General features: G+C 47.1%; 1 protein-coding gene across 1 annotated transcript in view; it reads right to left on the reverse strand.

The window, feature by feature from the left end:
* Positions 1–23,316, reverse strand: part of PAPPA (pappalysin 1) — a 175,911-nt gene that overhangs the window by 47,031 nt on the left and 105,564 nt on the right. Inside the window, exons 11-13 of the mRNA XM_057380337.1 lie at positions 6,135–6,248; positions 5,605–5,740; positions 1,844–2,057 (exon numbers count right to left, since the gene is read on the reverse strand). Coding sequence (XP_057236320.1) covers positions 1,844–2,057; positions 5,605–5,740; positions 6,135–6,248 — 464 coding nt within the window. The remainder of the gene's footprint in view (positions 1–1,843; positions 2,058–5,604; positions 5,741–6,134; positions 6,249–23,316) is intronic.

Consider the following 23,316-nt stretch of genomic DNA (forward strand, 5'->3'; position numbering starts at 1 on the left):
AAAAAGACAGCAGGTGACAGCAAAGGTGTCACCTATTTCCTGACTGCACAACTTAATGCACATCTTTTCTACAGCAATATCTGAATTGCTTGGGGATTTTGTACAGAAAACAGGTCTGGTCATCCCAAATGATCCCATCYCCAGGCAAACTGGGGACTCTCCACTGCAGCACTGTCATCAGTAGGAAAAAAATCGCCTAATTTCAACTGCCTTTGGATCAGGGCTTCACTTCAGAGAGTTGCTGGTTCCCTGACTTTATGACAGGGAGGGACTTTTAGACAGGGGGGACTTTATGATCAATCCAGTGTTGGAACTTTCCAGACCTAAAATGTTACTTTGAGTGAGTGAGGCTTGGATGGAAGTTTTTGAGAGCAAGGGGCTGAGAGGGTTCAATGCATCCCAAAACCAAAACAATGCCAGAAAATCAAGAAGAAAAAAAAGATGCAAAAGGCAGGAGAATCTCCCCCAAAAGATTTCTAAAGGTTGGGTTATTGGGCTGCAGAGGCTCGCTGAAGTTTTGCCTAAGGGGAATGCATTTTTTTTATCAAGGAAATCACTTTCTAAACGCAGAGCACTTCTAACTCCATAAGCGAACAAATGTTTCAGTTCCTACTGAGAACTTGAGAGGGCAGCGGAATGTGGCCCCGTGTCTCCGTGCTCCCGAGCTCCCTGGTGCCTCTCACCAGCTCCTTCCACTGGGGATTTCTCTCTCTCTYTCTGTCCCGCTCCTGCGCTGGGATTTGGCCACACTTCCACCACCAGACTCCTCATCTGAAACTTGATCCTGCTGTCTTTGGGCCTCTGAATTTATACAACCTATTGCACAGAATGATCAGACGCCTTGAATCTAGGTCAGAACACACTGACTGGATTGATTTAGCTATAGATAGGCTCTTTTTAAACAAAAAAAAAAAAATTATTTTCCCTTCCCTCTCCCCCTTTTCACCCTCCCGCCTTTCCTGGAATAAAAGCAGACCCTAAAAACAAGCCAGAACATTATCAAAAACCCTGACAGCTCGCTTAGGAGGCTGAGCAGAGGTTTGCTGGGATATGCAACTTGTTTTACTATTGCTGCCTCTCTGGTATGACAACTGCTCACAACTTTGAATTCACAAAGGAAGGAAAAAAAAAATATTCTTTCAGGGGTTTTGCTAAATTCTCCCCTCTTCTTTTCACTGCCTCGCTGAAAGGATCCATGAAGCTGCCGCACCAGAGGCCATGAAAGGTCACAATCTCAGTGGGATGCTGCAAAGCAGAGACTGAGAGGGGTTGGTGGTGATCTATTGATGTGTCTGTAATAACAACAAGAATAAAACGGTAGCCATAAACCTTTCATCCTGGGGGGTCCCACAGAGCTTTTCAGGACGGGGGCCGGATCCAGAGAGGTGCTGAGGGCCCCTGCCCAGCCATAAAAGCAGCGCAGATGCTGATGGCCGTGGCCCTGCAGCCCTGGGCTGAGCACCTGGCAGGATCCRGYCCCTGCAGGGCACAGGCATCACTCTGTGTCCCCACAGTCCCTTCCCTGGGAGGTCCCCGTGGCACTTTGGCAGCACAAAGTGGCTCAGAGCACACTGCTGTGTGAGTGATGCCGGGCTGGGGAATGCACAGGGAGCGAACTGGCCCCAATTCCAAAACCCGGCATAAAGAGGGGAGGAGAAAGGAAGAGGAAATAATTCACTAACAGCATCCCGTGCGGGTTAAATGTCCCATCCATCCTGATCAATGAGAACACTGCCGGTTTTTGAGCCGTGACACAAAGGGGTCAGCAGGGTTCAGCTGCTGTGGCCCTCCTGCCTCCTCCCAGTGGGGGACAGGCCCAGGGAAGCGGGGCTGACACGCTCACCTCTGCTCCGCGGGGCTGTAGGTCTGTCCTCGCTGGCAGCTGCTGATGGTGATGGGGTCGAAGTTGTGGAAGGAACGCAGGGCCACCCCGGAGATGGCCACAAACTGGGAGCTGAAGCTAATGAGGACAGCCTGGGTGTGATAAAAAGGGTGACTGAGGTCATGGATGACGGGGATAATCAGGGGATTGTTCCTGCAGCTCAGGACGTGGACACCTGCCAGAGGAGAGACAAGATCAGAGGAAGGGTCAGGCTTAACACAATTGCTTCCCGAAGCCGTGGGCACTTCAGAGGCATTTCACCCACAGGAACGGCCCTATAGAGCTGAAAAGTTATGGTAAGCTGCCTGGAGGGGCTTCCCAAATCGCTCCGGAGAGCTTAGCAGAGAAGCAGATCCCTCCAGACAGCTGAAGAAAGGCTGCCATTCTCTCTGCGAGCACAGCAACCCCTCGGAGCCGCTTCTTTAGACCGCAGCCACGTTACTATTGTGCTCTGCTRAATCAGGAGCAAGCAGCACGGGGGAAGCGGAGTCACACTATTGTCAAACGGGTCCTGGAGGACAGTYGGAGCCTTTATGGGCAGCATCAAAYGGGGCCGGCAGGCTGGGGGGCTTTGTGCACCGGGGCCAGGGCACCGCGGGCTCGTTTGGAGCTGTGCATGTCATTAGAGCTCCGTGCAAAACTTGTTTGTAGGAGTTTCTGCTAAATGTGCCCGGATTTGATTTTTTTTGTATATAGTTTTGAGCCTTAGGGTATTTTGTTCTTTGCTAAAAAAGGCAGYTTTGGTCCTGGAGGTAGAAATGAGGGTGATGGAGCCGCTGAGGACTTTAAAGGTGATCCCACTGGAGAAGAAAATAATTGTGTCTTGAGGAAATAAAAACATCTCAAGGTTGAGGTGCACAGAAGCACCAGAGAGGTGGCAAGGAGGGCTCTTAATTCCCTTTCTCCAGTGGAGAAGGCATCCAGTGACAGCTGGGAAGAGATTCCCACCTTCATGTAGAAGCAGCCTGAATTCAAATGGGCCAAACCCATCTCAGGGGTAAGGCACAGGACAGACAGCTGTCGGCTGCCCTCAAAATCCATTAATTGAGATTCATGGCCTGCTGGCTGCCTGCAAGGCTCTGCCTCCCCAGCTCCATGGCATCACTCCGAGGATCAGCTTGGCTCCAGACCCATTTGCTTCGCTGGAGCTCCCCCAGCAATGGCTTTGGCCCAGGCCCCTTGGCTACCCTGATACACTTACAAATTCGAAAATAAAATAAATTCTATTTGCATGTTTAACTGGCCCAGGGATTTCTGTTATTATTTTTTTTTCCCCCAGTTCGGATTTCTTGACTCAAAAGGGAAAGAATAAAAAGGCTTTCATTTTTTTTTCCTTAGAAAGTGATTTCCTGTGAATTAAGACATGCTCTTTAAACATCCATCTTCCACCCTCTACTTTAAAAAAAAAAAATCTTCCTGTAATAAAAAAAATAAAATAAAAAAGCAAACTCCTTTTTGTTTTGGTCTTCACCTGACCCTGAAATAACCTCCCTGTCTACTTGCCTCCCACAGGTCTTTTGATATCAGCTCCTTGTGGAACGGTGCACGTTTCTCACTCACAAACAGGTGCAGTTAATACTCAGAATCCYGGGTTCCCAAATTCCTTGGAAGTTTCTGCCTTCTCTGATGGAAAGCCAAGAAAGATCTTATGGTATGAGGCTGTTTATTCACTTCCATTTCATTCCCTGCACTCAGGTGGTGTCCACAGCWGAACAGACCCTCAGAGCTGTGCTGCACTTGCTGGTTATCTCTGATCCTGACCAGGTAAATGGTGGCTGGACAGGTCARAATTATTTAATTCTCCTGCCTTAACCCATGAAGAAGGCACAGGTGCCCGTGGGGGCAGTCAGAGCTGTCTCAGGATCACCCCTGTTTCTGTAACTCTTCTATTTGATGCTCAGCAGCTGAACCCTGGAGTTGATGATGGTTCTGAACCAACAGCCCTGAGGTGTTTTGCATCCCAACCTCTCCATCCCCTATCAGGACTTAGAAGAAGCTTCACATTATTTTCTGGGAGTCACTTGCTCTGATGAAGGTGGGAAACTGCATRTCTGGATTTGCTCACGGCAGTGTCTTCAGCACACTGAGGACTGATTGAACTTTAAATCATTGCTACTTTCCTTTTGGATGCACTTTTAGTTTGCCACKAACTCCTGCTCGAGGCTCACCGAGTCCTCAGTCACTCACTCCTGCACCCGGTGCACGGCAACATTTGCATCTCAGCTGCATTTCCCAGCCACAGTGATGGTTCAAACACATGAAATACAATATCCAGGAAAAAAGCTTCATGTCACTGTCAGAACTCAGACAGAACAGCAATGGGGTGCCCTGCCTGAGTGAGAGCTGCYGGGGAGCCCACCTACACCTCTCCCCTGCTCCAGGCAGCCTCTTCTCAAAGGTCAAAGGGGCTTCTCCATGATGAAAGCAGAATTTCAGCTGGGAGGATGTCCAGACATCAGGCTGAGCCATGCCAAACCTGTGTTGCAACCTCATTGAAGATTTCAAAACCTAACCCTCAGTTTCCTCTTTGCTCCTCTTTCTTGTTCTTGTTCTCTCCCAGCCTGCCTGTCTGTCCTATAAAATGTCACATTAAGTACTGCTGGCATGCTCGTGTCTCCATCATTAATTTCTCAGAGGGATAGAGCTATGTGCCACTGTTTTGCAAAAGGAGAGGAAGATTAATCCAAGGGCTCTGGCAAACTGGGAGCCATCCTGACTCAACCTGCACAACTTGCTACAAGTTTCAGTTTGTTCTTGGACAACAGGCACCGCACATATTTCCTTTTTTTTTTTTTTCTCCACACCCCACCAAAATCTGTATTATCCTGGGTGCTCATCCAACACCTGTCCCTGTGTGTCCTTTTTGCTTCTCATCAGTAGTAASAAGCTCGTTTGAGTTTCAGCTTGTTAAAATTGAAAAGTTACAGTAAATAGAAAGTTGGGGGATGKGAGTTATGTTTCCTTAAAATCTGCTCTCGAGGTGACCTGGCCAGCTTTCTTCCCAGTGAGAAAAAGGAAGGGAACGTCTAGAAAGGGATTATACATGTTCTACCCTGACACAGGAGCTATGGAGAGCTCCTTTCCTGGAGCTCAAACGCAGCCYGGATGGATTCAGCAGACACACCTTCCCCAGCGGAGAGCCCAGGGCCAAGGGCACAGACAGAACGGGTCTGTCCTGGCACTGCAGCACAAGGGCAGCTCCTGCCCCTGCCAGCACATCTGCCTGAGGCCATGCCAGGAGCCTGGCAAAGGCCTGGGGTTGGACCTTCACCCCCTGAAATACTTCACTGAGGAATGTTGGCATTAAACAACTCTGGAGATCTCCCTGTGAGCAGGGATAGAGATCACCCAGTGCACCCTGTGAAACAGAAGCCTTTGCTGCAGCAGAAGGTCCCTCACTCCCTGCTCCCAGGAGTTCATCTGTAGTACCGTCAGTGTCTCTCAGGGCAGTTCTGGGTGTGAAGTGCTGAGATAATGCTGATTTTAGTGACTGAGGAGGAGTTAATCGCTTCTGATCAAATAGTGAACAGCTACKGAGAAATGTCTGCATAAAATTACACATAATTGTCAACAAACTCYAGTGAGACTCAGGGCTTGGAGCATTGAGCAAACACCTTTTTTTTGTCCAATTCCAAAAAACCTGAGCAGGAGTACTGCTGAGGGGGGGGCCACACCAGATTGAGCAAGCAATAAAGAGGGAGTTTAATAAAACACGGTCTTACCAAGGTCGTGGCTTTGCTCTTTGGTGTCAAACAGCTGCACACCGATGGTCTCCTGCTTCTGRTCCAGGTAATAGGTCCCGTCAGTGACCAAGTGAACTAGGACTGCTGCAGCCACCATAGGCTGGGAAAAATAAGCCTGGGAAAACAAAAACCCCCACAAAGCCTGAGGTGAAGAACTGTGGTGGGCTTTAAAAAATCCCCAGGAGTCAGTCCAGAACTTTTAAAAAGAAGAATTCCCATCCCAGGTCACACAGAAATCTTCTCTTCCAGTCTCTACTCCACAAAGCAGATAAACTCAAGGCAAACAGCCCTGGAGCTGAACCCTCTCAGAAATTCAATAGCCTTGTCACACACGAGGGGACTTCACTATTGACTCCCTAGACACTGCTCAAAGACATTGTTTTGCTCTTTTGCTCTAAACACATTCCAGAAAGGCAGGAAGGTTCTCCCACGACATTTTGCCTGTTGAAGAAACCTTGTAGAGAGGCAGGGAAAGAGAAAAATTTCTGAATGCTGTGTGCATTTCCTACCTTCAGCCAGAAAATGGTCTGTGTCATGTGGGAGTACTGGAAGTTGGCTGTGCAGGGATACCAGGCGTACTGGGAGACTCCATCGTTCAAATCAATCACCTTGGTTCGACACATCTGGAAAAAAGAAACACCGAAACTGACGTGGATGACAGCAAGGAAGGATTCTGACTGCTTAAAGTGGGGAAACAAAATCCAGGTGCACTGCTGGAATGAAGTAATGCACAATAACAGTGCTTCTGAATACCCTGAGATTGKTCAAAAGTCAAGTTTTCTGGTTTTCCACCTCAGTAAGAAAAGCTGAAGCATGAAGAGGAGCTGAAGAGTCATAGCAGCCAACAATCTCCTCTGGGTTTGGTACCAGGATTTTGACAACATTTGGAACAACTCTGCTCCCACCCAGATGGGCCAGGAGTCTTCCCACTGTAGTCCAAGTGAGGATCACTTCTGAACATCCCAGCTCCCAGCACAGACACTCTGGAGCTACCTCCACGGTACTCCAGCACTGCTCTGTTTAAACCTGATGTTTGTGTAACCCCAGGGGAGCCACAGGTGACTGCAAACTTGAAACCAGTTATGGCCAGGGAAATCCTGCCTCTCCAACACAATTTAAGCAAACTGGTTTCCTCTTTCACCAACCAGGTCTGCAAGTGGAATCACCTTCTTCCTACACCTGTAGCATTTCCATGGCAGGCAGCAGTGACACTGAGGCAAACTGCTCTCTTCAGTAAAGAACAGATGAATTCCAAGAGCTGTCATGGGTGAAAAGCTCAAAAAAAAAAGGCCAGAATCTAATGCAGTGCCATCAGGATGTCAGATGTGAAAATGAAGATGTGAGAAATGGTAGGATTTACCCTGAAAACACACTGCTCAGTGAAGCTGCTTCAAAATAAAAACATGCACAACCACAGCTTTCACCTTCCCAGMAAATAGAAGAAAGGAAATGTCCAAGGAAATTTCCAAGGAAAAAGTTACTACTGCATTAGAAGGATACTGGAGGCTCCTGGAGCATCTGAAAAGTACCTTTTGCATTCACAACCCTTTGATGAACCCACTGACTGTCATTACCATAGGAACAGAGGGAATTCCTTCTGCTGATGTGCTGTCAGTAAAGCTGTTCCCATCACCAATCTGATTATTAAACCGAAAAGGAAACCCCTGAAGTGAAATAAGAGAATTAAMAGAGATGCTTTTGGCCATTCAAAATCCTATGCCCACTCTATAATTCTGCATGGAAATGCCTTCTTGGTCGTAGCAGGCAAAGCCTGGGCACTGCAAAGAGAGCCTGGGATGCCTGGGAGTGAGAAACCAGATTGGCTAGAAGTGAGGTAATCCCCTTTAAAATCCAAGTCCCTCAAGATCCAGCACAGAGGAATCTATGGGCAAAACATAAATCAGCTTTAATRGGCTGGAAGAAGATTTTTAGTTTATTTATTTTTTGAAACAACTGGGACCAAACTTCATTGAGGCTAGCCAGTGGATAGTGTTACATTTTACAGCAGAGCAAGGCTTTACATAAACTATCTTTGGCATTTGAAATCCAGGCCAGCAATTYGACATGTACCGTTTCGCAACTCTCCCTTCTTGCGTTTTCAGCAGCCTGTCTCTGGTTGGGAGCATGGTTTTTATTTTAATACCTCTCCAGCTAGGGAATTTATCTTACCCACATCTGCAATTTATATGGTCAGAGAGCTCTCTGACATGAACAAAGGTCTCATTACTTTTATATTACTTTGTTCTTATTCGTATTTCTCCTCCTGCTCTCCTGGTCCAAAAAGGTGGCTGAAAGAAACACAAGCACTGATGGTCGGTGCTTTTTAAGTGCCACTTAATGGATGAGTGAAAACCTGTATTAAGAAATCACCCAGACCTTCACCAAAAGTTTGAATCTAACCCAAAACAAACCCCTGCTGAGGTGGGCTGGAAATCTCTGATAACTTTTAAATGCCTTGTTTGATTTGTGTGCGTGTGTGAACCCCAGCACTCTGTGCTTCTGCCGGAGAATATTAGCAAAAATCTGAGCGTTGCATAAAGAGCCTGTGTTCAGGCCACGTGGGCTGTCGGACTGGCCTGGTTTGAACAGGTTAGATAAGCTTCCCCCTGCTGAGGGTGATCCATTGCTACCCAGACAAGGGTTTCAAAGKGGTCCTGGGCTAAAAGGTTCTTTTGGAAGAGACTAATTGAGAATTGTGAGAAAAGTCCTACAGAGATGAATAACCAAGAGCCTCTTCTCCACCAGCTGCTGGCCAGTAAACTTAGCTAATGGCAAAAGAAAGTTCTTTAAGATTCTGTAAARCCTSGAYTGGAGGAACAGCCCCTGTCACCTAYAGACTCCATCACCTCACCTGGCTCTAACTCACACAGTAAATCCAYCCCGTTCCAATCCTGCCCAGGCTCTGAGTGTCACATCACACCTGCCAAGCCTGAGGAGAGTCCTTCACACTTGCTTTTAAGGCATCCCCAGAATGTGGCAGCAGCCCAAAGGCCCTATTATTTAGGGATTCAATGGACTGAACGATCTTAGAGGTCTTTTCTAACCAGAATGATTCTGATACTTCAGCACCGACACTTTTAAGCTACAAGTTCCAAAGGCCTGAGAGACAGAATATCATCTCTCCTCATGGCTGCTCACAGGAATTCACACTTAGGAGAAACAGATTATAGCCTAAGGTCCTCCAGTTTGCTACAAGTGATGCAAACCAGCAGCTAAAGCACCTGACAGCTGCAGAGGGAAGAACACATAGATAGACTTCTCATTTCAGGGTGTTACCAAACACTGAAGTATTCGCTTTGAAGAGTGACAGCATCACACAGCGCTCCAAACTTTACTCACTGGGGCTTATCCAGATTCTCAGACCCACACAGCAACTGGGATATCCACGGGAGCTTAGTCTGTGCTCCAAAGTATGCAGCGACTATTTGTGTGCAGTTACTGGAAGCCCATGTCATCCCCCGCCCGAGGAAGCTGCTTTCAATTAAACGAGCTGATGTCTGTTCCTCTCGGAGGTTCAAATCCAGCTCGTCTCCCACCCACACATTTCGTACACAAACATCGGCAGACACAACGATCAAGGCCAGAGAGCACTGTGGGATCTTCCCACATGAGGGAATGCCTGGAGGATTCCCTTTGACTGATTTATACAACCTCTTGTCAATCAAAGGCACAACATGTTCTTCAAGCCGCCTCTCCTGTTTTCCTTCCCTTACTCAGGGGGACGGAGGAATGTGTCAGCAGAAAGGGAAAAGTGATATATTGGGAGCACTTAGCTTTTTGCCACATCAAAAACACATTTACTATTGCAATCAACTCCATTTCCTTCAAAGTAATATGGGAAAATTTGCTGAAGAGCAAATTTTGGAAGGCGCCCTTGTGAATGATTCCCAGCCATCCCGTGACTTCAGGCRATGCGAATTTGCGTTGATGGGTTCCTGTTGCAGCTGAAGCGCAGGTTAGGGATCACAAATCCTCCAGACCGGGTACCAGATGTGGYCCCAGCCCAACTGTGCCCAGTGCAYGGCCCCAGTACCACCTTCTGAGGAGCACTGGGCTTCTCCAGTCCTGAGTTCCCTGATGTTTCCCCACATCACTCAGGTGTGTTGAGGATAGAAGCCACGAGGCACAAAAAGGTGCTCAGATGTTTCYGAGAGCACACACAGGTGTGAGAACAGCTCCCTGCAGGAGTGGGGTGAACACAGACGCCATCCCACTCCCACTCCCCACCGAGCAAGCAGTCAGACACCTCAGGCTTTGCTCTGGGCGTTGTATCATCAAAATAATTCTAGATGCAGACAGAGAAGCTGCTATTTAAGCTCGGACTCTGCCCTTCTGAGCTCTGGCACCGCGGTTGGAGCCGGCGTGCCTGTCTGCTTGCCCGGGGGCGGCTGGAAGCAGAGCAAACCTCCAGTGCACAGATCTGTCTGCTCCCAAAATCCCATCTGGTGTCCCATGGCGGGGCTTCCTCCAGACCATGCCTCTGAGCTCCGTCTGGCCACCAAGGGCCATCGTGGGCACTTGGTCAGGCAGTGGGGAGCATCTTCCATCTGGAGAGGAGGGTGAGGTGGAGATTGTGCTCCAAATGCTGCCTCTGCCCGCTCTGTTCTGCTGGGGATGGTGCTGCTGACACTGCTGCACCCAGGCAGTCAGCACGGCGTGTTTCTGGGGTGAAGGGGGCTCTACCCTGTCCCGYTGGCAAAGCAGCAGCCTTGGAGCAGGCAGGAACAGGATCTTCTGGTRAAACCCACAGCAGCAGACATTTGTRRAGCACAAAACATCCTGAGYGAGGCTGCACAAGTGCACAGAAAATCCCATGGACTGATACAAAACCCACGGAGGSACAAACAGAACATCTCATATTGTTTGAAGATCCAGCTAAAGAACAGATTTCAACCATAATACAAAAACCAAATTAATCCACAATATTGAGCTGACTGTTCTGCAAAATGCTATTTCTATTTAACTCAGCACATGCCAGAGGATCCTAACCATGACATAAGCAGCATTTTAAYACATCCCTTACAGATGAAAACTTTCTCCCTTCCTTTGCAGACYAGGGGGCTGGCAGTCACCCAGTCCTTTTATTTGGAAATACGTTATTGTTCTTGCCGAGCTAAGGTTAATCCTACCCAAGGATGAGGAACGATGGTGCAGTTGCTAAATATCAGAAAGGTTCCTGCTTGTTTATTGCCCAATATTGTAAGGCAGCTTGACTGCCACATGGACACCACCCAGTTTGCCGACTGCAGCACAGACCTCCAATCTGTTCTGAAAGCTGTTGCACTGCTTTTCTCATTTAGGCTGGGAATTGGGTTGGAGTTAGGGAAAAAATGAAGTTGCCCACATTAGTGAGCACYGAACCATTTAAAAGGCCACCATTTGGGCTGCAATGAGCGCCTCCAAACCCAGCCAATATTTCTGACCCTGTCAAACCTCAGGAGCSCACAGAGCTCAGATGGAAATTGTATACACAGCGGCACAAGGAATTTTGCTCTGGGTTTTTTCCTACATTCTGGTGAGAAATGCTTTAGGATGAGTGTCTTTATCAGAGATGTGGATTTATCCCATCTGAAATCTGAGTCCAGAGTTGTCTGCCCAACTATRAAAGTCATCATTGGTCATTCCAGGTTGGCCTCTAAAATTTAWGGAAAACACTCAAAGCTACATTTCCCAAACTGGTTCACATTTTATGTGCACTAACAATGGGTTTGTGTTCCAGAAAAATAAAATAAGGAGYTAAACCCAAATCTGAGATTCAGCAGCAGAGATTCTACACATAAAATGAGGGAAGAAAGCTGTGTCCTCTGTCTCTTTCAACAGCCACCTTACCTCACCGTCCACTGTTACTTCCACAGCAGCAACTTCCCCTCATCTCTGATGCTCATCAACTGCAGCTTCTCCCACTAAACTCTCCTTGTCCTCTGTGTCTGATAATACAACTTTCCTGTTTCATGCTCTTTGCTTTGTCTTTTTTCATTGGGGTGCCTAAAGGTCTGATGGCAGAAGATGAAAAACTGCAGCGTGTCCCGCTCCAGGACAAAAGCATGTGGGCAGGTGATCCACAGCAAAGCTTTATCAACTGGAAGCTGATGAAACTCCTGGGGTAACACACTGATGCTATATTACTCCCAGATTCAGCTGGCTCAGAAGTCAGAGGAAATCTCATCTGTCAATTCTCCCTGTGTAATGAAGAACAGGATTTGGCTGTGGGATTGGGAAGCAGTTTACATCTCCTGCAGGACAAAATAAAGCCCTGCTGCCAGTCCCTGTGTCCACTCTCAGCACAACCAAGTCCACTTTGAACCTGGAGCAGCTGATGTGTCTGGACCTTGCAGACTTAGTATTCAATTAGCTTTGATGTCATTACAGCTTCCTGAGCACAGAGACACAGTTTTCAGCTGAGGATTTGGCTGGATTTTTTAACAATTGGAAAGTGACCTTTCTGTGTATGAAAACACCATGGACAGGGGACCAATGGTTTGCCTGCAATGTGACACAATGATAAATTCCTCTACTTCACAATGATAGAGTTCATCTCCAAAGGGAAATTTCCTCAGAGCTTTGGGTGTAACACAGGGCTGCGATTCAGAAATGAGTGGGGGATGCAAGAGCTATTTCATTTTGTCATGTAAGTTGGTTTAGTTTGAGTCAAGCGAAAAGGAGCTACAGGGATTTCCATTAGATGATGGCCCAGATTGCATGTGTATTCAAGGTGTGTTATTAACTTTAGCTTTCTCRAAAATGCAGTTATTTCACTTCCAAAGAGCCGGGATGAACAATATATTTCCATTTTTAAATCACGCAGACCTGCATTCTTTGAGCTCTCCTTTGAATTTCTGTTATCTCCAGATTCAAAGCAAACTTCATTTAAAACCGGCGAGTTCAAATCAAAATCACATCAAACTATAAACTTCACATGGCATACCTGAAAAAACTGTAAATCAGTTCTGACTGGCCCTATCCCAAACTCACATGGGCTTTGACAGCCAGCCAGGTGTAATCAAATATCTAGGATGCTTGCTAGACCCGTGGAAAAAAAACAATATGGAGTTTTGATTTTCGAACAAAACCCTAACCAGATGATTTTTGCACGGTTCAAAGCATCACCCCGAGGACGTCAGTTAAGCCAGGGCCAGAAACTACAGAAAAATAGAGTGAGGAAAAGGAAGAAATAATTGCACTAATGGGATTTAAAAACCAACTCATCTTTTACGCCAGCCCACAAGCAAACCCCAGCATGTGGAGCCCCTGGGTGCAATTTGCACTTGCCCCCGCTTCTTTTGCCACTCAGAGATGCAAACGGAAGGGATGAGGAATCAAGAGATGGCTGTGAGTGCACAGCACAGTCTCCTGTGCGGCACACAAAAGTGCAATCCAGCAATTTGCCATGTGCTCCTGTTTATTCCTGTCAGACCTCTGCTATTTCTTCAGCTCAGTAGGACATAAAGATGCTGCTCTCAAACAACAGCGTCTCCCGAGCCAGCCCTGCCGGGATCTCACCTCAGAGCAATAATTCCTTGAGTTATCCCCGAATTGCATTGTGTTATTGTGTTCAAATTCACAAATACATCCACCAGTAGCAGCACACCCCCGTGCAACGGCCCAGACAGACAGGATCAAGCAGCAGCACCCAAACAAGAACTTCTGCCTTCAGCTCTGCCAGTGTCAGCCTCATTAAAGCTCAAAGACATTTTCAAGCCGCAGCACAAGCTCCTGTCTACAACCTCCACATTACTGCTCACAGAAGTGTGAAGGCATTATAGACTGATAAGTGCTTTAGCAGAGTGTATATCCATCCACTGGAGAGCGAGGTTAAACAAATACAGGAGCCAGAACATTATTGTTGGCTGAGCACTCGGGCTCCCGAGCTGCCCGTCTCTAACTTGAACCAGCCAGGTCCAAAGCAGCGCAGCTTCGTGGAGCTGCAGGCCAAGGCTGACCATGGGGTGCTGCAGCAAAGCAAAACAATCCCATCCCATCATCTTTCAGCACTGAGGAGCAGAGCAAAAGCAAATTTTTTTGTTTTGTCTTTCCTTTGACTGGAGCGTTTCATTCGGGAGCAGCTGGCACCAAAAAATCAAACTGTCAAAGGCAGAACGTGTGCCACACTTCAGGAGGATCACAAATACATTTTTGTTGTTGTATTCGTGGTTCTGGCTCACTAGATTCATTGTACTTTTGCTACTCCTGTAAGGTAAAGGGGGCTTGGTACAATCCACTCTGTAACATCCCCTCCTTCCTTCCCATACACTTATGATGAAAAAAACCCCACAGCTAGGCAGAGAAAACCCAAAAGCAACAGCAACAAATCCCTTAAGAACTTAAGTTCCCCATCAGGAGAACACACTGGCTGAGGTGGGATAATGCTTGGAAACACCTGGGCAATGTTGCTGATAGAAAGGGAGAGATGTAAGAAAAAAATTCCAGCCACAACTTTTTCAGCTGTTGAGCAGGAAAAAAAGAACCCAGTGCTTTCAAAGTAAACCCTAAATACTGCCATACCTCACCCCACCTCCCTGAGTGCCCATGGGGCACAGGAGCCACTTCCCAGAGCAATGGGACAAGGCAGGTGTCACCCTGAGCCCTGCAAACCCCTCACTAAGCTTCGCCTGCGGCGCAGGCAAACAGCCGTGCAGTGGTTAATGTCAGCCCCGACCACATGATCACACTCAGAAAAGGTCAAAAGAGTGATTTTTCATTTAAAAACATCTGTGTGTTTAAAGAACAAAACTTTCTCATGTGCAGAAAACCAGGGGTTTCCAGTACTTTTCTTTCCAGAGTCACAGCCATGCTTTTCAGCTTTGTTTGGGGTTATGGCCCGTGTAAACACGCTGTGCAAACCACACACAGCACTCAGCACACAGCCTTTCCACATGCAAGGATATTTGGGGGTGCAAATCCCTCTCTCCCTGGCTCCCTTTCCCTCTCCAGGCTGCTCAGCTTTCCCTGCTGTGCTCCCAGCGAGCCAGCCAGACACCCTGTTGTTGTCCTTGCCTGGATGAAGACACATGCCTCTAATCCTAAGGGTGTAAGGCTGCTCTGGGCTGTCAACAGGCCTTAATTGGATACATCCAGGGAGATGATGCATTGGGAAGAGGCCCTGAATTTAATAGGGAAAGGGAAGGCTGCAGAGAGGCTCCGGGGGAATGCAGCAGGGGGCTCGGAGGAGCTGCTCTGCGCTCCAGGGAGCAGTCACACCTCAGCTGGAAAAAACCTTTCTGTTCTCATCCATTTATCAGCCCTACATCAATGGGTGTTCATCAAGATTAAAGCCTCTGGTTTGTTTTTTTCAATACCTGAAAACATGGCTGGTGGTATGCAAATCAAAATGCTGGGCTTCTCCCACCAAAACTGAGGATTAACAAAACCATCCCGGGGCAAACAAATCCCTCTGAATGAGCTGGACCAGCCAGGGAGGGTCCAGCAGCTGCTGCCTCCAGCCTGTGCACATCTCCAGACAAGGAAAGGCTTGTCTGGGGAAACCCATCACTCCCCTCTAACTTTGGAAGATCTCTGGTCGCTCTGATAAAACTCAAACTCCCAACAGATTAAGACAGAATACTTGGCACATTTAATCCTTGATGTCCCAGGTTAGGTCACAGGGACTCCCAGCTGCTCCCAGAAATTACCAGAGGAAGTAAAATGTTGTGTGAAATAGGAGGTCACAGCTCCTTCAGCCTCACTGCCTCCTGGGAGCAGGCTCTGGGAGGATGGACTGGGAGCAGAGGGGATGGAGGGATGCCCAGCTGCCGAGGCTCAGCCTTTGTCACCAGGAACAACCCCTGGGGAAGAGGTAAATTTCCACAGAGCGAGGCTTTCCCTCTCCAGCTGGTCCAGCTCACAGTGTGCCCACAGTGCTGGGCACAGGGACAGAGCAGCTCTGCTGGAAGGGCAGATGGCTCAGAGAGAATTGGAAGGAGAAAGGTGAGAAGTAGATCATCTCCATCCTGTGCTTCTCCTTCTCCTCTCTGAAGAGTGACTCATCTTCTCTGATCTGATGAGGGTTAATCACCAAAAAAATGGAAAAATKACATCCACTGCCTGAAGTGCTAAGTGGAAGGATTTTGGCCCAGTGACCAAAAAGGTAAAGGAGAACTTGATGTTCTTCTGAACAGAAGGCTTCTTGCAGAGAGGAGATACACGTGGGGACAGATAATAGCACTGATCCTACAAATAACCATTTCCTGGCACGTGCTGGAGCTCGGAGCCAGACCCCGAGGTGACGGTGGAAACCCAGTCCCTGGGAGACTCCTGCTGATAGCACGGGGAGCTGGGCCACTTACCAGATGTGAATTTGAATTACCAGGGTGAATCATGGCTTCTTATCAGATTCCCCACTGAAATGAGCTCAGAGGAAAGAGAGATCCTCCAGCTTTGCAGGCAGTGTTCCCAAAAGTGAGCACAGATGTGGGGTTCCTCCACAGTTACAGCTCCAGCTAAGGCAGCACAGCTCAGGAGTTACTTGGGAAAGCTCAACTGTATATCCAAACGTTCCCCAGTTTGTTATTTGGTTTGTTTTTTTTTTTTTTTTTTTTTTTTTTTTTCTATTTTTGTTCTTGTTGCTATTATTATTATTATTACTAAAGCAGATTCTTATTTTTCTTATTTCCAGGTGGGAACAAAGGGATTGACTGAAGACACCTCTTCAGGAAAGCTCTGGGTAAACACCATCCTCCAAAACCATGCCTTTTAAAGACATCTCAAGATGAACACCCTGAAATTCACTGGCATTCAAAATACGAGGTGTCTCATGACAATGTGGGCTAAAATGCCTACAGTGCTCCAAACAAAGTGGTGCAGACAATCCTTCATTTACAAGGAAAAAAAAATAAATAAATTCTTTGCTCCTGGCATGAGAAAGTTTACTTTCAGCTTAAAGAAATGATGGTGTGGTTTTGGGGATGGCATTCCGTTCTGCCGGAGAGCAGCACCCCTGCCTGCCCGTGCATCCCTGGCTTTGTAGCTCCGTTACAACCCTGGAGAGCTCTGTTTACATATTTGACATGTTTCCTTGTGCAGAACACGAGACCAAATTGCAGAGTAAAAGCCATTATGGCTTTGCTCCTGCACCCTTTTCCATCCCCTTTCTCCCATCGCTTGGTTTAGGTCTGTCTGGGTGTTTTTTGCTGGGCTCGGTCGCCCGGCAGTGCTTCAGGCAGGTTTATTTGCTGCTGCACGGGGAAATCATGGAAAAGCTGGAGAAGCCACATGCCAGGGAGCAGGGAGAAGACAGCCGGTGCAGCAGTGGGATGAGAAACGCCGAGAACTCCTCATGCATGAACAAAGCAGACGTGGCGACGCATTTATGCAAAATCATTCGGCTCTGAATGGAGAGGCGCCCAAGACAAACAGCCCGGATGGGATGCAGGGGAGCGATCCCACGCTCACGGCTGGACATGCTCTGCATCCCAAGGCTGGGAGCAGCAGCAGCAGGCGGGGAGAGTGGCAGGTTGAGGGGCAAGGGCCGAGGAGGGGGGTCTCTTTTCAGAGGAGAGCATGTTAATGAGCAGCGCTGCTGTCGGGGGGTCCGGCTGCCCGGCTCGCCGATGCCAGGGGGGTCCAAGCTGCTCTCTGTTGACGCCTCTAATCTGGGTGGGTGGCTGAGTGTACAGCAGATATCATCATAAAATGGTGATTTGCTTCCTAAAGGAGCACATAATCCGTATTACTGCCCAAGACAATGTTCCTTTCTTGCCTTTCTTCTTGCTTCTAGAAACAACAAATGGCGTGGAATTCGGATCTCGTTTCATTAGTGGTGAATGTCTCCTGGTTCTAGGAAGACGGGACCAATTTCCGGCACCTGAGGATTTTTTGGTTTGACCTTCATCTCTGAAAAAGTCGGATTGAACCTCTCTGAGAGTACGGTTGGCTGCTTTGCTCTCTGCATCATTCTTTGTTTCTTTTATCTATTTTCTCTACAGTACACAAAGGGAACACAGTGTACCAGCCCCTGGTACTCACTGTTCTGTTTCCCTTAGATGACTTGCATATGTGCTCTTGAAAAATTATTCTAAAAACCAAGGGGGGGGGGGAGTGGAAAGAAAAAAAAAATATCCCTTGAGTGTTTGGCAAAATTGCTTGGAATCTCCTCAGACATCTCATTGTGTTCTCTCTGTCCTCCCCTTACACAAATCAGGCACAGGCTTGGGGTCTGAGCTTTCCTCCAGCCAGGAGCAGAGGAGCAGTGGGAGCCATGGGGATGGAGGGGTGGGAGGGAGAGGATTCCAGTCTGTCCTGGCAGCCAGGTTGAGGGGGCAGCATCCCCAAGGCAGCTCTGAACTGACTTTAAGGGTAACGTTCTTGCTCAGCCATCTCTCTGCAAATGATCCTGTTTCAAACCAGCCTACCTAGAAATCCCATTTCTCATTTTATTTACCTCCCCAGAACGCTGAGATCATTCCTGAGTCATGGCACTGATGGCATATGACACATGTTTGTAGCATCCTTCACCTCCAACAAGGCAGAGCAGCAAAGCAAATGTGCAAATAAGGACCAGTGATGAGCCTTCGGCAGAAAGTTTGCAAAATCCAGCTTTCCCAGCAAGACAGGTGGGAAGCAAGGTTTCCAGCCATTAAAGGAAGGAGTTAGTGGGACAGTTTTCCCATCTTTTTGTACTGGGAACGAACAGCCAAACTGCTAGGATCAGGACTGATTAATTCACAAACAGGATGATGTGAGGGGGCTGACAGAGCTAAAATGCAGATTTAATGACCTCAAACCCCTCCAGGGCTCTGCTCCCAGACAGCAACTCTCAGCAGGCCCTGAACAGTTTTCTTTTTATCCGAGATAGGAACATTTCCCTTTCAAGACATCCTGAACTTCCTAGTCCTTGGGAGGTTTAGGCTCAGCAATGCCCAGCGCCTGCAATGTCTCTGAAGGATTTTGAGGTCTAATCCTCAAACAGTAGCTTTACCTTCCCGTGCTCCCATTTCCACCTCTATTAAATGGAACAGAAATCAAGCAGTGTGGTTGTGATAAGGCTTAATTAATCAGTGTACATTTAAAAAAAAAAAAAAAAAAAAAAAAAAAAAAAAAAGGAAAAAAAAAAAAAAAAAAAAAAAAAAAAAAAAAATAAAAAACTAAAAAAAAAAAAAAAAAAAAAAAAAAAAGGAAAAATATTATCACTTAATCCAAGGCAGGAGAACTCCAGCCTGAATTTGCCTGACATCAGGGCCAGGCTGGTGACGCAACTCTCCAGCCTTCAGGCAAGAGACCAAATTGGCTGGTCTGTAGTTTCCAGGGGAAATGAAGACAAAGTTTTGGACCCCTGGAACTAACTTTAGACTTGGAGACTCTGTAACCTAAGCTGAAGCCCTTTGGTGGATCAGCCAGTACTGGAAATGAGCTCAGCCACAGCAAACCTACATTCCTCCTGTGACAGCCTGTGCACCGTGTCCAGTTCATCTTTTTCCAGAACTGGTCTCTGATCACTCATGGTTCCTCCATTAATGGTTTTTCTTAGTGGGATTCTGCCCTCATCCTCCAGAGAAAAGTGGTTCAAAGTCTGGCTCAGCTATAAATAACAAAGACATTTGCAAAGCAAATCATCTTATTAAAAATGGGGATTTTTTTATCCCTCCAACCACAACAAAACTCTTACCGTTGGAGAGCAACAGGACTTGGCTGTGAACTGGGAAGTTCAAAAAGGGCCACTTGCAGAGCCGACAGACAGACACCCTCCCTCCTCTCAGCAAGATCACCCCAAAGGAAAGGAATGGCTTCTCCATTAAAAGTTGCAGGTTTCCTCTCTTTCCACTCCTGCTCAAGATTACTCTCTTTGCTGGCTCTGCTGGACCTTTGGGGAATTATCTTCAGCATTATATTTATTAGACAGAATAAAACTGCATGGCAGAGAACTTCATCATCTTTCTCTTCAATTTTCATACAATATTTTCTTACCACTCTTGGAGCCCTTGCTCTACCATGTTGGGTTTTTCTTTTTTTTAGTATTCAGGATATTTTTGTGCTCCTGTCTTCTCCTTTTTTGGGCTGTTGCAGACATGCTGCAATTCTAGACATCCTTGCTGCTGGTGGAAGGTTTGCTGCAGCAAGTCTGGATGAGTGCAATTGTGGGAACTGTAATAGGGGCAGGAGGGGGCCTCTGTTTGTGGGAAAAATGTAATAAGAATCCTCTTCCACAACTTCTTACTCCACAAAAGCCCCTGTGGGGTACCCTGAGAGAACAGGGTGTGCTCTTTAGTCCGGGAATGAAAACGAATCCCAGGATCTGTCTGTGCCCAGCAGCCTTGGGAAAGAGTCCCCGTCCTGTTAACTGTGCCTGAGCTGTGTGGCTTTTTCCATACAGTGGAAAACCAAGCTCAAACAATGGCACAGGGAGACAAAAAATTACTTTTAAACATATATATATATATATATATATATAAGGTTACTTGGTCTAAACAATTCCTGCACAGCTTATAGGAAATGCAACCAAAGCCAGTTCCTGGGGGACTGGCCCTCCAAAGCACCAACCCACACCAACAGCCAAGTCTAGAGTGTTCATTGCTGTGACAGGACTAACAAGGTCAGGAATCAGCCACCTAAAGGTCTATTAGTCCTTTCCTATAATTTTCTGTTGTAAAAGCCCAGAGGGAAACTGCAGATGAATCAGTTTTCCAAAAGCAGGAGTGCCACCAGCAAGAGGGAAGGGGAAATGGCATCTCCAGTGCCCTGTGACCAGCCTGCACTCACCTGCCCCTGCTCTGCCCCAGCTGAGCATCCCTCCTGGAACAGGCCTGCCAGAGGCTTCCTCCAGAGCACACCTGCACACACACCTTAGCAAAATATCCAAATCCTCCTGCTCAGTACAGCTTACTCCATCAGAAGAGGTTAATGCACCCACCCAGCGTAAACTGTGGCAAAACAAAATTGACGTGCGAGGAAAGGCTGTTTGCAAACTCACAGCAGATGCAGGAGGGGGAAAAAAAAACCAGCTCAAGAGTGTGCAAAGCCCTTATTGCTGAATTCCTCCTGCAGCTGACAACAGGTACTGAGTAGCATCTGCTTCCAGGTCTGTGGAAGACACCAGACAGAAATCAAACTGCAAAACTACGCTGCACTGATGTTTATATTTCTGTGCTGGTGCAATGCTGCTGACTGGCCCTCTTTGGCTCTGAATATGATGCTGTCATTACTGAGAATATTTCTTAATCAGCACCGAAGGGTGGCTGCCAGGAAAGTAGAAGTGGCTGTCTCTCAGTCTTGCTCCTGCAGAAAGGGTGATTGTTTAAAGGGGGGGCTGTTTGACCTTTCCATTTTTCAAATCTGTATCTCTTTGCCAAGACTGTGTCATTCTTTGTAAGCATTTTATTGTTCAAAACAAATCTTATACTACAAACTTTCTTTTTTATCTCCCTTACTATGTTGCCACTAGGCAGCCTCATGCTAACAAGTGATGCAAAAGAGACATCTAGAACTAATTATTAAGTGTGGATATCTGAGGAAAAGCCAGCTGCAGACATGGGCAATGCCTTCAGTGAACTGAGCAAAGGGGTCACAGGAGCAACCCTGCAATAACAGGAAAGTGCTCTCCAGCTTGTGCTTATCAACAATCCCCCAGCAGTAAACAGGAGCACATGGGCAGATACTGCTGAGAGATACCACAGCAACCAACCAGCCTGAGATGAAAACTCCTGAGAAAAAGCCTTGACAAAACTATGACAGTCATGCAGAGAACCTGGTGTTGAGATAGCTAAGGATGAGAAGCATTTTAAGCTGGGACATGCTTAAAATGTTTGAAAGCACCTTGAGAACGCTGGGGCAATGATGGCTGACAAACAGGCAGCTTATGTATTCTGTATATTGCTGGGCACTGCACTCAAACATATCTTTCACGGCATTCCTGATGGGAAGCCAACACAAATACCACCCTGATTAATCAGGAAGCGACCCAGCAACAACACCAAAAGTTTGCACAAGACCAACAAGCACACAGCCGACTCTGAAAGGTATCTGGGTGAGGGAAGGTGCTCCTTTCATCAATACAGAAAACCCCTAAGGCTCAGCGCTTGTGCAGATAATGAAGCCAAACATGTTTACACACCAGTGATCATTACATGCAGTGATTAGAGGAGTTCTTGGGTTAATTTTCATCTCCACCAGCTAACAGACTGATGACCTGCTGCCCCACCTAACCTCTCCAGAGTGACAAGTCAGGTGCTTTCCCAAGCCAACCGCCCTGTTCCTGGGGAAAACAAAGACTTTCCCAACATCTATATGATTAAAAAGGTCAGTGAACCCCATGCACTCAAACTGCTGTAATAGGACCAGCTGAGCTAAAGCAGAAATTCTTTTTGCTGGCAGTAAATAGCACACTGTTATCTCCCCAGGGGCCAGGCAATAACAGGAGGCATGTTCCCATTCACTCTGCCAGTATGTGATATGCTACTGCTCTGCCTATAAATACAACTTTTTTTTTTTGTTGTTGTTGTTGTTTTTTTCTTTTTTTTTTTCTTTTTTTTTTTTGGACAAGGCTGTGACAACTTCATCTCATCTGGGTACAACAAACATGCCTGGGTTGTGGCTACGCAGCAGGGCTTTCTGTTGTGTGTGTGCATGGTGGTGGCTTTTCCACCACAGGACCATATGTTACCGACCGTGCGGTGTGGCTGAGATCCTACCAGAGCTCCAGGGAAAATCAGGGCAGCTCTCTGGGGCAGCTGCAGGGGCACAGAGTGCCTGGGGACATGCCCAAAAAGCAGCACCTGAACTGGACACACTGGCCTTTGGTCTGCGTGGGGAGCCGGGATGAGAAAGAAGCTGTGAAGGAACAAGAAAGGGTCCAGAGGAAAGTTCCTTTTACAGCGTGAAATAGTGAATGAGACCATGACAAAAAGTCAATACTGGGCTCAGGATTCTGTGTTGATACTCTGCCAGCTGACCACGCTTTGTGCATTTAGAACTGACCTGGTCATTAATTTGTTACAGACTTGTGCAATGCGAGCAAGGCCAAGTCTCTTGCATAAAGATGTTTTCTCTTGCGAGCCAACTGGAAACGCTTAACATTTACAATTCACAGAGAGATCTTCTTGTCATATCTGTGTCACGGCACTCCTCTCTGCACTGCCCACTCAAGACACCTCCTGGATAATTAGATTCTTAGAAAAACTTTTCTGCATCCAACCAGAAGTCAGCCAAAGTTGATTAGTGTGACAAGTACTCTTATCTCTAGTAAGGGACAGCAGCGGGGGCTGAAGGAGGAAAATACAAAGCAGATCTTACATGTGAAGATCTTTTCCCTCTAAAAATCATCAACAGGCAGTGTGAGCTTTCCCAAATCAGGTTGCATCTGAGCTGTTGCATCTGCATCGTGTGCAGCTCTGTTTTCCAGGCATTTATCTAATGTTTTTTTGAACTCATTTGGATCTAATTCTCTCAAAGAGACAAAAGGTAAAGTTATGGTAACTGGAGCTATTTATGTTACAAAGGAGACATGGGAGAAGGGGGTTAAAGCTAATGAATGGCTTTGGGAATGGACAGGACCTTTCTCAGAACAGAACAATAGGGCACTTTTATGGAACTGGGAGGCAGAAAACACAAAACTATTAAAAAAGAAAGAACACCCTTTTGTATTATTCGGCATTAGCCTTCAGAACTCATTGCCACAAGCTCGTCCCCTGTGCTTGCTGTGAAGAGCCCGTCTGTCTTTGAGGTGATGATGGTTGGGAGAGGTGACTCCTGYGCAGCTCATTG

This window comes from Malurus melanocephalus, unplaced genomic scaffold (assembly GCF_030028575.1).
Source record: "Malurus melanocephalus ecotype Western Australia unplaced genomic scaffold, MMel_1.1 scaffold_447, whole genome shotgun sequence".
NCBI classification, from domain to species: Eukaryota; Metazoa; Chordata; class Aves; order Passeriformes; family Maluridae; genus Malurus; species Malurus melanocephalus.